The 15,696-nt window shown below is 35.2% G+C and overlaps 1 protein-coding gene across 1 annotated transcript in view; it reads right to left on the minus strand.

Annotated features, from left to right (window-relative positions):
- LOC117413292 (glutamate receptor ionotropic, kainate 3) overlaps nucleotides 1-11,570 on the minus strand; it is an 83,314-nt gene extending 71,744 nt beyond the window's left edge. Inside the window, exon 1 of the mRNA XM_058999893.1 lies at nucleotides 11,213-11,570. Coding sequence (XP_058855876.1) covers nucleotides 11,213-11,327 — 115 coding nt within the window. The 5' untranslated portion in view covers nucleotides 11,328-11,570. The remainder of the gene's footprint in view (nucleotides 1-11,212) is intronic.
- Nucleotides 11,571-15,696: the final 4,126 nt, after the last annotated feature.

Consider the following 15,696-nt stretch of genomic DNA (forward strand, 5'->3'; position numbering starts at 1 on the left):
ATGTGATTGTGCTGAAGGGCTTTTGTTTTTGAGTGGTCAGTATGGATTTGTCTGGGGGTCCCCCTCCATCTCATGGAGAGCTGACCCTCGAGGAGTAGCATGTGGGGTGGCAAGCTTTGCCTAAGGGAGATGGAGATGCAGTTAAACAGCCGGTGATGGGAGGGAATGGTGGGGCAAATCATGCACATGAACACGAATGGGTGCTTGACTGCGGGGTTAAGAAAGCAAGGTGATTGAAGATTGGAAGGGGGGAGCCCTTGCTGAACTACACCATGGTTACAAAAGTGACTCAAAAATTATGATAAAATAACACATTACAATTTTTAAAGAGAGGTTTTCTTGCTGACATTCCCCTTACTATTGTTATTTGTTTATTTAGCAGATGCCATTATCCAAGGTGACTTACGGAGACTAGGGTGTGTGAAATATGCATCAGCTGCAGAGTCACTTACAACAACGTCTCACCCGAAAGACGGAGCACAAGGAGGCTTATTGATTTTCACAGGATCACACAATGAGTCAGTGAGTGAGCTGGGATTTGAACCGGGGACCTCCTAGTTACAAGCCCTTTTTTAAACCACTGGACCCCACAGCCTCTTGTGTAATAAAGCATAGTGAAAGCATGGTAAAGCATAGGTAATCATTGTAAGAAATAGCAAGCTATGGTAAAACATATTAATAAACATGGCAAACCAGGGCAAACTATGGTAAATGCATAATATAACCATGAGAAAAGCAAAGTAAAAATGCAAACATACAGTGGCAAACTTTTATAAGGGCACCTTTATCTTATTATTATTATTATTATTATTATTATTATTATTATTATTATAATATTCAGGCATACTGACTTGTTTAATCAGTTGGATAGGATGGTAGAATGGAAGGAAACTGGGGTTGGAGATATATTCAAATACCAAAAATAATGACCGGATAACACAAGCCAGATAAGGAGCAATAAGCCACCTATTGTTTACTGAGATTTAAAATTTCCGTACATGCTTTTCAGGATTAAAACCCCAGTTTACAGGCAAGGATACATAAGAAATGAATGCAGTCCGACAAAGCTCATTATGTTCCTTGAAAAGAAAAAAGGCAGCAGGCAAAAGCTTGTTTGTATTGTTGCAGGTTTTGTCTCTTTTTTGTTAGTTTAACTAGTTTTAAATCCACCAGTGTTTTAGCGCTCAGCCTTCACATTTAAATTCCATCACATTACTCAGACAAGCAGATAATTGGAAGTAATGTCTTTTCTAGTCTTCTTTCCAATTTTGACAGCGGCTGTTCCGCTTTACTTAATAGGCACAACTTTGTATACATAAAGTGTTGCCACTGTCATAGAGATCCACTTTCTCCTTGGAATGCTTTAAATTGCTATCGTAAGATACATTGGCTTTGATTTAAACTCATCTTGCGACTGTCATCTTCTTTAACCACAGTGGAAATGAGGTATGCTTTGGTTTCTATGACATCAGTAATGCAAGGCACAGTTCCTTATGTCTTAGTTAAATCAAGCCATAAACGCAATGGGCTAATCCTACTGAACATCATTATAATCTACATTGAGATCATGTAAGTAATGTCTAAGTTGATACATTGTGTATAGGATGTGTGTTGATTTGTTTTTGAGGGGGTTCTGGCTGCTGAAACTGTGAACTGATATTGTAGCATGGCTGACCGAGTGGTACTGGTCAAACACTTTATTATTTGTAAACACAAAAATAAACTAATTAAATAAAACAATGGCGGCACTCTTCAAGCTTTTAATAATAATAATAATAATAATAATAATAATAATAATAATAATAATAATAATAATCCAAATGAGTCCCAATAGTATGATGCAAATTACAATTCACACAGTATCTTTTGCAAAACATTATTAGCAATAAAATACAGCCTTATACAGGGCTGGCTAAATTTCTTCCAGTTTTTGTAGAAATATATACTTCTGACATGCACCCTGCCAGTTGTTAGTGTTTCCTAAACATTCCTCCATGCCAAACTGTTGCTGTACGAAGGTTCAAGTGGATACTGGCACAGTCTTCAAAAGCATAAGGCTACTCAATTTCCATTAAAGAGACACAGTGCTTGTTTGCAACAAAACACAAAATAAAAGTGTGTAGTACTTTGAAAAAATGAAATATATATATTTTTTGGAACATATTTATTTTTTCTTATACATTTATCTTAATTGTTGACTTACAAAAATGTATGAAACATTTTCATCAAGGATTTTGTTTTATTTAAGTAAAACGTTTTATGGTTTGGGGGGTTTTACATTGTGATAAAAATGTCAAAGAAATAAATCTGAATGAAGTACAGACCAAGGAAAGTCTCTCTTACTCTCTAGTGGGCCACAATAATTACTCAATTGTGCATATTTGCCCTTCCCCAGCTGCTGTAGCAACACTGTTTTGAAGAGAATAATAGACTGCCTCAGATTTGGGGAGGCCAACTGTTGAAGAGTTCAAGTACAACAGAGCCTGAAATGGCTGAGATTTATTGTGAAATTACTCTTGGAAAATGCTTTGTAATGCCCTGAAAAAGCAGCACAGGCAGTGAAAGTTTGAATACAAGCCTGTCCTGCTTCGAAAAAACGAGGTGTAGCAAGTGTGGCAAACAACTCATTTTATTAATGGATTAATGCACACGGAACTCAGCAACAGAAATAAAAAAAAACACAGCTAGTGAATGGAGAAAATGTACAGAGCATGGCAGGAATGTGAAGAAAAAAAAAGATTGAAATTATCTAGTTTATTTTACAGTCAGGATCTCACACAGTTAATATGGTAATGAAAAATAAAAACACATCATGTCTGTTTATTTATTTATTTATTTATTTTGGCTGTATTTCATATTTATAAGCATGTTACTATATTTATTTATTTAATTTGTTCCTTGGTTTCAATATGTATACACAATATACAGTAGACACTGATATTGATGTGATGCAGCCATCTGGAATTTCTTTGCACCAGTTAGTCTATATCATATGGAAATGAAGACACATTATGTTAGGATAATTGTTTAGTTTTTCACTGCTTTCTAGATAAGGGATTTTGTTAGTAAAAATAGGTCCCCATATACTGTCAGAAGCCAGTCCCACAAGCACATTGTTGATTTGTCTGTTACTAGATGCTCTGGGAGCATCCACAGTTAGCTAGATTTGGGGTAAAACTGTTTTAAGGTTGGGGCTATGTTTATGTGATTCCTGTCACACCACAGTCACCCAACTCAGTAGCCTCCTATAGGCTGGAAACCCATTTGTTACAGTAAGTTTTCAAATACTTAACATTGCCCAGATACTGAAAAAGGGGCAAACAACTGAGGAAGTACACACAGCTATGCACAAGATAAACCATTATTGAGTTTAAGTTGGTCACTGTAATGGTATAAAAAAAATATAAACTGGGCTTACAGCAATTTAACCATTGAACCCCTGTTAACTGCTCTAATACAATATGTGAATTTAGAGAATCCTCCGGTTACTATGAGTGCAATGTAAATGTAATCAGTAAAAAAGCACAGATGCAGTTTCTGAAACATACGCTGGCTTTTCATTTGAATAGAACATTTCAGTGGGCTCCCGCTTCACTTCTCATCCCAGTGATGCGTGTTGCAAACAGTGTGTTTTACGTGTTCAGAAAATCAAAATGTATCTCACGGAAAGGAAAAATAGAATGACCGGATTATACTGAAGTATGACAAGTATTTCGAAGGAATGATGAAGAGGGCATTAGCTCACACAGTGCTTACTTGGGCATAATTTTTGTAAGATATTTACTTCACTATGTCAGAATTATTTAAGGAATTTCTATACCACGGTTTGTATCACAGTTGTAATCAAACCACGACGCAATATAGTATTTCAAGCAGCTTAATCTGCTGGTTAACAAAACGTGTTTTGTTTGTGGAGATCAGAACAACAGTGGCAACAAATTATTTAACAACCACACCCCGTTCTTAATAAGTCATCGTCTCAGCTTGTTTAGTGCGTAGAATCATGATGGAGTATTTGTGCTAAATATACTATTAATATGGGAGCACATTGTATTGCATTTGGTGCATGATTGCTAAGATATACTTTCCTATTGAATGCATTTTACAGTATTATTTATTTTTCTATATTAATTTAATATTAATTTACACTGAACCTTAAACTTAACTTTCATTCAACAAATAAGCATAAATAAGCGTGAAAAAACACTTATTTACACTTATTTACTTATTTATTTATGCTTCATGAATTGATAGGTACAAATAGAATCCAAAATAAAAATGTGCATATTTACAATTGAGCTTACTGGTTACCATCAATAACCAGGGATGGAAAGTGTTTTAAAATGCAATCCCCAGCTACAATCCGTTAGTCAAATGCTGCTTCTCAACCATCCACCAATACAACCAAACTCAACAGATGTGTCAACAAGGACACAACTGTTAGATTTAATTCCATCCTCAGATACATCTTGCTTTCAGCAGCTTACTAATGAATCACCTTTCACTGCTAGTGGAATTGCAAACATTAAGCAGCATGAAATTCAAGTCATCTTAAATGTAAGCCCTAGCTGTTAAGGTTCGCCTTTGAATTTCAAAAGCAAATGCCCCAACGGGGAGTGTAAATAGACAGATGACATGTTCTTTATCCAAACCATCATGTTAGTAAAGGAGTGTCATCAATCACTTTACAGCAGCCACAGCTCTGCTAATTACAACACCCAAATGTATGCTGGGAGATGTAGTTGTCTTTTGATTGACAGACAGTTGAGTCATGTAGTCCTCCTTGGTTTCATGGCTTCAGTTGCATTCTGGTATACAGATGCTCTCACTATCCAGCATCATTCGAACCCTGAGGAATCTTTCTCTTCAACCCATTATACAGCCAACTAACAGCATACTGCTTTAGGAGTTAGTGCTGTCGATCATGTGACACATCACATGGTTCATCTCCCTTGCCTAAAATCCTTTGTCTTATGATGTTCCCAATAGTAACTTAATCTGTAGCAAGGTTCCCTGGAGCATATTGTTATGAACTGCACAGTATGTGAGTGAAAAGGAAGGCACAGTATTGTACTTTCGGTTGTTTTTTCTTTCTTATATCACAAATGTCCTAAAGTTGATGTTTTCAATGTTTCAAGTGCAAACGAATTACCTAAATTTATTGCACTGCTAGCTGAATAATCTGTATTGTCGCCTGTGAGCTGCACTTATTTCATTTCTAGTCTAGAAGATAAAATAAAAAAGCTATATTCCCTATATCTGATGCATTAAGTCCCAAAATCTTTAAGCATGTTGTGTTAGGCTACTCCTGCAAAATGCCTGCTTCAAAAACCTCACAAATGCTTGAGCTCTATCTATACTGACAGTTTCTTTCGATACCAACTGACCGCTGACAGTCGAGAGCATGCAGGTGCACATGTAAAGCACTGAGAACAGGTGTGTGGAAGCCTATGCAGCGTCACATGACTAGCAACCTGGGGCTTCTGTTTCAGATGTTGTAACCTCACTCAATTTACACAGCATGCATTAGCATGGTGAACTTTCAGCTATTGACTGTAACTGCTTCCATACAATATCATGTGTAGCAAATAGAGACCTTTATTAACCTTTATGAAAAACAAATGCTCTGCAAAAATAATGTTACATGAAAGAACGCAGTCATCCTTGGTTTGTTAGCCTTCTGATGTTTTACAATGTGACAGGTAGAAAGAAAAGAAGCAAAGGACCACAGTATTGACCATAATGCTTGAAAAAAAAAAAAAAAAAAAATGAAAAAATGACCAGGATATTACATTAATAATAATAATGATACGACTAGTACAAATGCAGTTCAAATATGTTTTAGCTACTTGAAGTGAATTGGGCATAATCATGTTACAAGGTGTGCTGTTGTATGCATTTAGAGGTGTGCTAATGTTTATGAATATACTCTAATAACCCTCAGCAGCAGGGGGTAGGTATTCTTAGTAAAAAAAGCCTAGTGGTATAAACTGCAAAGGGACAAACTTTAAAGGCGAGGGCCTCTTTAAGATTTCTAGTGGAAAAGAACTATCAGCAAGGTCACACAATCCTTTTTGAAGGTAAAACAGTAATTGCTGTGTTTATTAAAACGACATTCATAAATTGCTTTTTTTGTGTGTGTGTGCTGGCAGCGGCTCACCTAAAAGCATAAAACCTTAATAACTTGCTATAATTCTCCATTTGCAGCATTAAATTGACTTGGCCTCCCCGCACTGGCTATTTAATTATTTTGGAAAGTGTGGGATGTAGAGGATACAGGACTGTAATAAAATCCAATGTAATGCGGTGCATAAACTGAAAGATATTTTTAAATAGAGTCACAAAGGGCAGTAATAACAATTGTTTGAGTAAGCATAAAGATCACATTAATCTTCAATACTGTCTGCAAAAGAAGGATGGCTAGTTTGGTGTAGCAAACAGGTTCAAATTAAATAGCAAAACAGTTAACAGTACTGTAGTTCAAACTATTGAGATTCAGGTATAAACAGTGGCAGCTTTTATAACTGCTGGGCCATTAATATAAAGGCAAGGGCGGTCTGCAGTTTAATTTAGGATAAGAGCATACTTTCTTTTAAGTGCTGTATAGTGCAGCCAGTGTAGACATTATTTGCTTTAGACAGATTGTGCTGGTCTTTTATTTTCGCATGACTCTACTTTTTAAAGTATATTACTTTGCTTTCCCGTCTGTGAAGCACAGTGCGTCCTGTTGAGATGCATGCGGACCGAGGATACTGTGGAAAAATATGGGAGAAAGATAACCAACCCCTGCTGTTTCTCATAATAAGCATTTAAGTTAATGGTAGGCTATCAAATGCATTTCTGAGATGGCAACTTGTATAGGAATCTAGTGTTGGTAAAATGCTGTAAAAACCTTTGTTTTAAAGCAGAAATGTATGTCTTCCTAGCACATACAAATGGGCCTCTAAATTGGCTGCATGAAAGCACCACCAGAATAACTCTGTCTATGTTTAAACAAGAAGGATCAGAATCTGCCAATCTCCACAGTACATTCTGTATTGAGATGCCTGCTACTGCTACTGAATTTATACTGCTTTATAAATGGCTTACTGTAGACTCCAGAGAATGAACCTATAATTTAAACCATGCTATTATAATGGAACTCATGCTTTGAGCAGCTGTATTATTATTATTATTATTATTATTATTATTAGTTTATTTAGCAGACGCCTTTATCCAAGGTGACTTACAGAGACTAGGGTGTGTGAACTATGCATCAGCTGCAGAGTCACTTACAACTACATCTCACCCAAAAGACGGAGCACAAGGAGGTTAAGTGACTTGCTCAAGGTCACCAGTGAGTCAGTGGCTGAGGGGGGATTTGAACCGGGGACCTCCTGGTTACAAGTCCTTTTCTTTAACCACTGGACCACACAGCCTCCTGCTGTAGAAACTTTACTTCCTTTAGTGACTTGCATATGTATACTACAATGCCATGCAGATCTTTCATTCAGAGTAATAGCTTAGATAATATTAACAACATCTCTCTAGTTTTTTATGGAATCTAAGATGAGCATCAAAAAAAGAAATAAAACCAAGACTACAATCAGAATTTTGTTGTACAATACGGTTTCTCACTGATAGGAAGAGGGGCCATTCCCAACTGAATTGGATTAGTGAGAGTATTTAAAAATGAAAGTATACATTTGCGAGTGTGTGAAATTGAAATGTTTTGGTCGATCACCTACGTTTTTTTTTTTTTTTTTATCTACCGTGTTGATAGCTTGGCAGAAACGGGGACTTTTCATCTTCAAGATAAAGGATCGTTGGCTCTGTCTGAATAACATCCTTCAGGTTAACAGTATGAACAGTTTTTGAACAGGCTGATTGTTTTATGCTGATGACAATAGGGAATTACAATTAGAAATCAGGAAATTGAGAAGTATGTGTTTTACGATCCTGTTAACCGTAAAAGAGGTCTTGTTTGCAATGATTTTAAATGGGCTAAATGATCGTATGTATTATAGATTGTGTATATCAATTCATTAAGTATTTACTAGCCTTTCTAATCAGAAATTACAAGTGTGGGCATTTTGGTCCCAGTAGAATTCAAAAGAGACTAAAATGTAATATAAAGGAAACCTCACTATTGCTTAATGAAAAAAATGTAGCCAGGAAGACAAAACACCCAAATTAAATTAAAAGGCAGATTAGCTGACAATGATGAAGCACTTTAAAGTATAAGGTAGATAAAGTAATTGATTATTCAGTAAATCCTTGTCCATGCTAGGATTCTTGTATTTAAAAAAACAAAAACAAAAAAAAAAACCTAAAGATTATAAATCTGTTTCAACCATGTAAGGGCATGCTTGAGCTCAGAAACAGACGGTTTCTCATTACCACAACACTGTCTAATTAGTAAATGAGGACACCATTCTCCAGTAACGAATAAGCAAAGACTTGTTGAATTGAATTAATAATAACAGTGCATGATAACATATTTATTATTTAATCATACTTTACCTTTGCCTACCTAATGTTAAATTACAGTTGTGAATAGATAGTAATTCTGCAAAAAAAAAAAAAAAAAAAAAAATGAAAACAGTTTCAGGACAACTATTGTTTTTGCCGCATTCTCTCCTAAAAAATGCAGGCTGCTGTACTTCTATAAGTGCCACTGTTGTATTATCAAATAGAAAAGCAATCCACAATGTGCTTACTGTGCGCCCACTTTCCCACGTAGCGGTACATGTTTGGATTTAGCTTTTCATTTCCAACGCATTCCTCAGACTGCAATTAAAAATATCTATGAGTTTATTAATCACAGCTGCTTCTGCAGGAAAGCCTTCTATTTGTAGAAAAGGTTTGATTGAAGGAGTCTCTCTAATGTATTCTGATACCTCAGTCACAGTATTGTTTTAAACATATCTGAATTGACTTTGAAGGGCATTCCGAGAGATGCGTATGGTATGTGATGTTTTTTTTAAAGGTAGTGACGTCAACCGAACAAGTTATGGTACACAATGCACACCTAGCATGAATGAGGATGCATTTGAATGAGTTGCAAACAAATTAAATAATATATATATATATATATATATATATATATATATATATATATATATATATATATATATATATATAAGATAGATATATAACTGTCCTTGCTTCTTGAATAAACAGGGTGCTACTTTTTAACTCTGGCATTTAACACAGTACACAAAATAACAGTGAGCTAATGATAAACTTTTTTTTTTTTTTTGCCTTTGTTTCTTGATTGCCTTTAACCACTGCAATACCATCAATTTGGGAAGAAATTGAGCCCTCTACTGGACAATAAAGGATTTCATAATTATTTAATTGTGGAGATTGAACCTGTTTATTCATACAGTAACAGTAATGTTAGCTATAGCTAATCAACCCTTATAAAAGTTCCCTATAGTAAAGCATAGCAATGTTAAATTCGTTTCTAAGTTGCTTAGTTTCTCTTGTGGTTGTCATTGCTTTATAGTTTTAAAGCATGCTAAAGCATTGGTAAGCACTGTAAAGAATAGCAAGGTATGGTAAAACATATGCATTAGCATGGCATACTAGGGTAAAATGATGCAAAATTATGGAAAAGAATGGGGAAAACTACAAAAGAAATACTGTGCAGAAACACTGCGGTAAACTTTTATAAGGGAAAGACTATGAAATCATACCTTTGTGTTAGGTCTCTGATACAAAGTGTTTAATTCTGTGTTTTTATAATAAAAATGCTTTTTTGGGATCCTGGTAAATCACAGATGAAGACAGAACAAAAACGCTAAAACAGAAAGAAATGCCATAGTCCAACCTAATCTACATAATTCAAAATATCAAATCATAAATTGGTTACAAGGTATGTATTTATAAAATAAAAAAGAAAAAAAAAGAACAAATAATAATTAAAGGCTTTTTTATTATTATTTATTTCCCTATATTGTAATGTTTTCCAATTCCATTCTGAGAACTTGTCCCATATGGCATTAAGCCTCTTGTCAAAAGCTATTTGCTTCTAGACAAACACGTATTGATCTTCATTCAGCGTCTGTCTGCTCCAGCCGAACGCTGTTTCACCGCATCACCAGTCACCGAATGAGGAAGTTCTTATTGTTTTTCACAGAGTGAATGGCAAACACCGAGACCATAAAACATGCATTTCCAGAGCAACCCACAATGTATAGTTCACAAGCTAATAACACACAATGCATTTATAGGGATAAAAGTATGTATAATGGATTATAATCCTATAAATCACATATCCCGACTGTCACATATCATGACATAGGGTGGTAAACTGGATATTCACAGCAATCATATGTTTACCGTAGCGGTAACTCATGGTCCAGCTGGTTCTAATCAGACTGTAGCTACATGGGTCAAATGTGTATTTGTTATATTTCAAAATTACATCGCGATTAGACTTTTTAACAGAAAGCAACCCCCAACATCCACAGCCCCGATAATGCCAAATTTGTAGATTTAACGCCTTTATTTTCCCGTGTCTAAAATAGTCATGCAGAATGACTTGCTTATAATCTACTTTTCATATGATTAACTTATATCTTTGGTTACAGTATTGAATAGATAGATAGATAGATAGATAGATAGATAGATAGATAGATAGATAGATAAATAGATAGATAACGGTCGACCGCATTGGGAGATAATGTTAACTTAAAAAAAACCTTTTGATGCCAAATAAGCAAACATTATTAGTTTGTTCCACTCTCAGTCGCTTCAAAGTATGGTTTATGTATTAACACCATAAGCGTTACTTGAGGATTATACACAGTGCATAAACTGTCATAAAAATGGTCAAAAACAAACAAACAAATGCAAACTGACAGGATACACAGGAATTCTTTAACTTAAGGTTCGAGCATCAGCTAATTTGTAGATTTTTTTTTTTTTTTTTTGCGAGTGATCCACATGTACCTGTAGTTCGTTACACTTAACAGAGCTTGTGTTTGTTTATCCCTTTGCCCGCGACTAATTTCCTTTCACTTTTTTTCACTTAAAGAATGTCTGAAAAGCATATATTTTTTAAGCATACAAAAAAAAAAAAAACTATTGAAGAACAAACACGTTAACAACATTAATGTGCTACTGTTAGAATTGTTTTTTTCATAAGTTGAGGTGCCCGGTCAAACATTATTGGTATTACTTTGCATGCATATATTCTAATAAAGACATTTTCAGTGGTTCTTACCTATTCGTATGACATGTGGCATCCCGCGACAATACTGAATCCAAAAGAGGCACAAAATAAGTGCTGTCCTGTATTCCAAAATCACACTCCGGGAAGAAAACCAAATATTTCTCATGATTAAGAAATAATGAGATCCAGTTTTTAAGATTTCCAAAGACGCTTTAAAATAGCTAATTGTTACTCATTGTCTTATGTGATAAAATGGTGTGTCCACGAAAATGCTGTGCTCTTTGTACATCTTACAACATTCTCCAGTTTTACACTCAAGTCACAAAAAAAAAAAAAATCTTGCCTGGAATAAAGCCCCAGTTCTTCATAGACAGATCAGTGTTAGACCGGCAAAAGCTTGGCTGCTAGAATCAGCCTGCAGGAGTCTCCGTATCGCCCTCCTACCGCTGATGCTTGCTGTCAACCGGGTGGTTCAAATACCTGGAATGGATTTCAGTGTAAACACGGATGAGGATTGTCACAGTGACAGTTTCGTCGTGCAGTACTGCACAACTTGTAGATTATGCATATATACTAAGTATAAGCTCTCTCTCTATATATAGCATTATGAAAGGATAGAAAGTGTAGTAAAGCATGGTGAAAGCATGATAAAACATATGTAAGGATGGCAAAATAAACATAGCTACCGGGAAAAAAAAAACTGGTTAGCCATGGTTAAGCAAAGTAAATTCATAGCATAGGCATGGGAAAGATATAATAAATACAAAAGAATGGGACCCAGGGGTATATAATGGCAGAAGGAGGTCAGCAATAAAACAGATTTACAAGTTCTTGGGTGGAGGATTTAGATCTGCCTCTGTTTTAATTAGTAAACACACTATAGACCCCAAACAGTTATTACAAATAAATACAAGAAAAAGAAGACCCCTTTTGTTGAAGTTAGATGAGAAGGAAACTTCTAGCCACCCCTTCTGTGAAATGGTATATTCCTACAGTTACAGCAGAGGACTTGTTCAGACTTTATGACAGTTCATTTTGATCTGAGTCACAAGACAACCATTCCAGCTCCTGAATGGGTCCCTCCAATTTGGATGATTTTAAAAAGGGGCAAACTGAGAATTACAGTAGATTCAAAAAGTGTTTGTTGTAATGGGGACATAAAATCTGGTGTGTGGGCTAAACTCCTGCCTTTTATGTATGTATGTATGTATGTATGTATATATGTATGTATGTATCTACGTTTCTGCTTCATAAAACAATGCTAGCCTGTGCTTTACTATGCTTTCACTGTTCTTTACTACCTTTTTATTTTACTAAGTCGTGCACTGTAAAGGGAGTGCTAAGTGTGCCCTCAAATGGAGAAGTCTAATGATCTCACCTGAACTCCCCCTTGATTAGCTATTCAAGTAGTAGTGCAGTCAAGAGTTCACTTCAAAATATGTGCATAATGCAATCAGCACCCCAAATGGGGGTAGACCTCCGACAGGCCCATTGAAAAGCATTGCATTCCCACACAGTCACAAGCGTTTTGGGAACAACTTTTGCCGCTTTTCTGTGTAGCCTTCCGGGTTTCTATCGCACTGGATTGCCATTGAGCTGAATGGCACAACATGCCAGGCACCTGCAGCACAGCAGCACACGTGGAGAGCTATAAGGATAAAGAAATTTTGCAAATGTAATATGGATTTTGTCTTCTTCTTCTGCCCCTTTAGAAAGTCATGCTGAGCATGTCTAATAGAGATATATCTATTATTTGCTGGATTTTCGGTGGGTGTGGCACCCTTCTAATCCTTGCTATGTCTATTCCCACGTCATCTCACTCCTGGTACTGAGAATTGAGGCCTTGTTTTGAAAGAGCCAAGAATAGCACTTGTTTGTGAGGTTTACTGACTTTACTGAGGTAGATTGTTACCTGCACATTGTATTGTGCTTACTGTACAGCTTGTAAGGTTGATCTCAGTAAGAAAGTACATTTAAAAAGGGTGGTATGCACAGTGTAATGTCTGATCACCCATGCAATCAACCACGTGAGTTTTAAATGTCTTTTCAGTTGAACACTGTGCCTTTGAAATCCCTGTTTTGCAAAGTATGTGTTTACTCCGCAGTTTTCTGCACTCTCTATACATGCACAATTCACAAGCTTAAATTAAAAGGTCAAACATGCATACTGTATTCGCAAAACAAATGTCACAGCATATTTTAATACATCCTTTATTTATTTAACACTTAACGACTAAAAAAAACATTACAGAAAAGCATATGAAAATGAATAGATTTAGAATGCTGATGTGTTTAGAGACATTGAACTATAGGATCCTGTAGCTATGACTGTAAAAAAAAAGCATACAAATAGAAAGATATGCAATAAGCAGTTTTGCAAGCTTTGACACAGATAAAGTACTGGAAATAAAAAAAGATAAGTGGGCTGCTTTATCAACTCGCTTTGATGAGAGTAGTATACATTCATTTCTCTCATTTGAATAAGTTGGCCTATTTCATCATTTCCAATGGGCTTCACTTAGCAGATGACTTGTAAATGCATTGCCCACCACATATGAACAGGTCGTTAATTTAGCTACAAACTTATTACACTCTGTAGCACTATCCTTACTCAGCTGCCTACCAGCAATAAAGAGCCAACATTTTAAGGCACAATGCTTAGGTTGTCCTTTGTGGTATCGACTGTACAACAAAAGTTTTGTGAAATTACAGGAAATGTATACAGTACTATAGGACAGTATAGGGATATTACTAAATATCTGAATAAGCTAACATGGATATTTGCTTAAGTTATTTTATTCTATTTTTATACAATGTAGCATTTTATTCCTCACTCTCTGCAGTAGTAAATAGAGAGGATGCACAATGGTTTTAAGTGGTTACTCAAAAATAATCAATGAGTGAGTCATGAGTTTGTATCTTTCTTCACAATTGATTATTTTTGAGTTACCATGGAGAACCATCGTTTTTATTCTGTGTATCCCACGTATAATTGCCATTTGCTTCTGATGATATATATATATATATATATATATATATATATACACACACACATATATATATATATATATATATTGACTCTTAAAATGCTGTGAATATAGAAGCCTTTCACACGATTTGATTGGCTCTTGTATTGCTGACATTTGTATATTTCCTGATTACCCATTGTTCTCTATTCATTGCTTTCATTCCCCTTAACTGGAAATCTAATTGTTTATATATATATATATATATATATTGCTATTGTTGCCAGAACATGACAGAATAATGTTATGTGATATAATAACTGTAATATCTATATATGTTTAAACCCTGAAATATGACTCATTGGAAAAACAAACAGATTAGATAATGACAAAGAGTAAAAACACATGTTAAGACTAAAACAGAATGTAGCCATGCACTGTGTCGAGGAACGCCAAAGGTATTGCTTAGATCACAGCCATTAATGCCTTTTAGATGTAGGTGCATTCAAGGTGAATGGTCTGGCCAGATACAGTATGTCCTCTACACATGACAGGTCTGAATCCTGAGGAGCATGTGATAAATACAGTTTTTACACATACCAAAATTGCAAAGCTAATTATCTGTAAAATAAATTATTTCATTTTCTGACGAGGCAAGATATTAATATAAAGAAAGGGGGGAAAGTATTTAACTAGTGACTTCTAAATGGATGCATTTAAACCTGCTGCATATTCATGTCCCCATGGCTAGATTTACGGTCTTCTGGCACAATATAAGGACTATCAGGGTGAGTTATGAAGCCCAGCTCTCACATTACCAAGATTCATTGACTGTAGCGCTCTAAAATACTAAATACACACTGCTTGGCAAATCATGATTCTTGGTTTTTGAGTGCCCTCTATTGAAAAACCTTCAGCTTTACTCTAAATTAGTTGACGAAAAGATACCATTAATTCATGATGTATGTGTTGAGCAAAATAATAAGCATGTTATCTAATTTATTCATTCAAATAAATGTTACGCTGGTAATAAAAAAATAAAATAAAAAAATAAACACATGCAAATTTAAGCACACCTCTCTCACACAAATGCATGTGTTTCTATAGAATGGATACCAAACAGAAATTGTAATTTTGTCATGAAAAACCTTCCCTCGGATGCAGGCGCAATTAGAATGCAGTATGCAATAGTAATTGCTGACAAACACACCAGCCTTGTCAGTTCATACTTCCATTCTTATTTGGTTGTCTCTGTGTACTTACTTGAGGAGTGATAAAAAATAAAAAAAAAATGCCAGCTTGCGTTTGAATGAAGTCACAAACTTAAATTACTCATGTAATTTCCAATTGTTAAGCAGGCTATGACCGCATTGCTATTTTCTGACATGGAATGTCAGCCAGGCAGGCCCGCTGGTTATTGAGAACTCATTAACAGTAAGCATTTTATTATTATTATTATTATTATTATTATTATTATTATTATTATTATTATTATTATTATTATTATTATTATTATTATTATTATTTCAAAGTGAAATAAAGGGGATGTCCAGTAGCTCACCTAGTAAA

The sequence above is a fragment of the Acipenser ruthenus genome, chromosome 25 (genome assembly GCF_902713425.1).
Source record: "Acipenser ruthenus chromosome 25, fAciRut3.2 maternal haplotype, whole genome shotgun sequence".
Taxonomy (NCBI): domain Eukaryota; kingdom Metazoa; phylum Chordata; class Actinopteri; order Acipenseriformes; family Acipenseridae; genus Acipenser; species Acipenser ruthenus.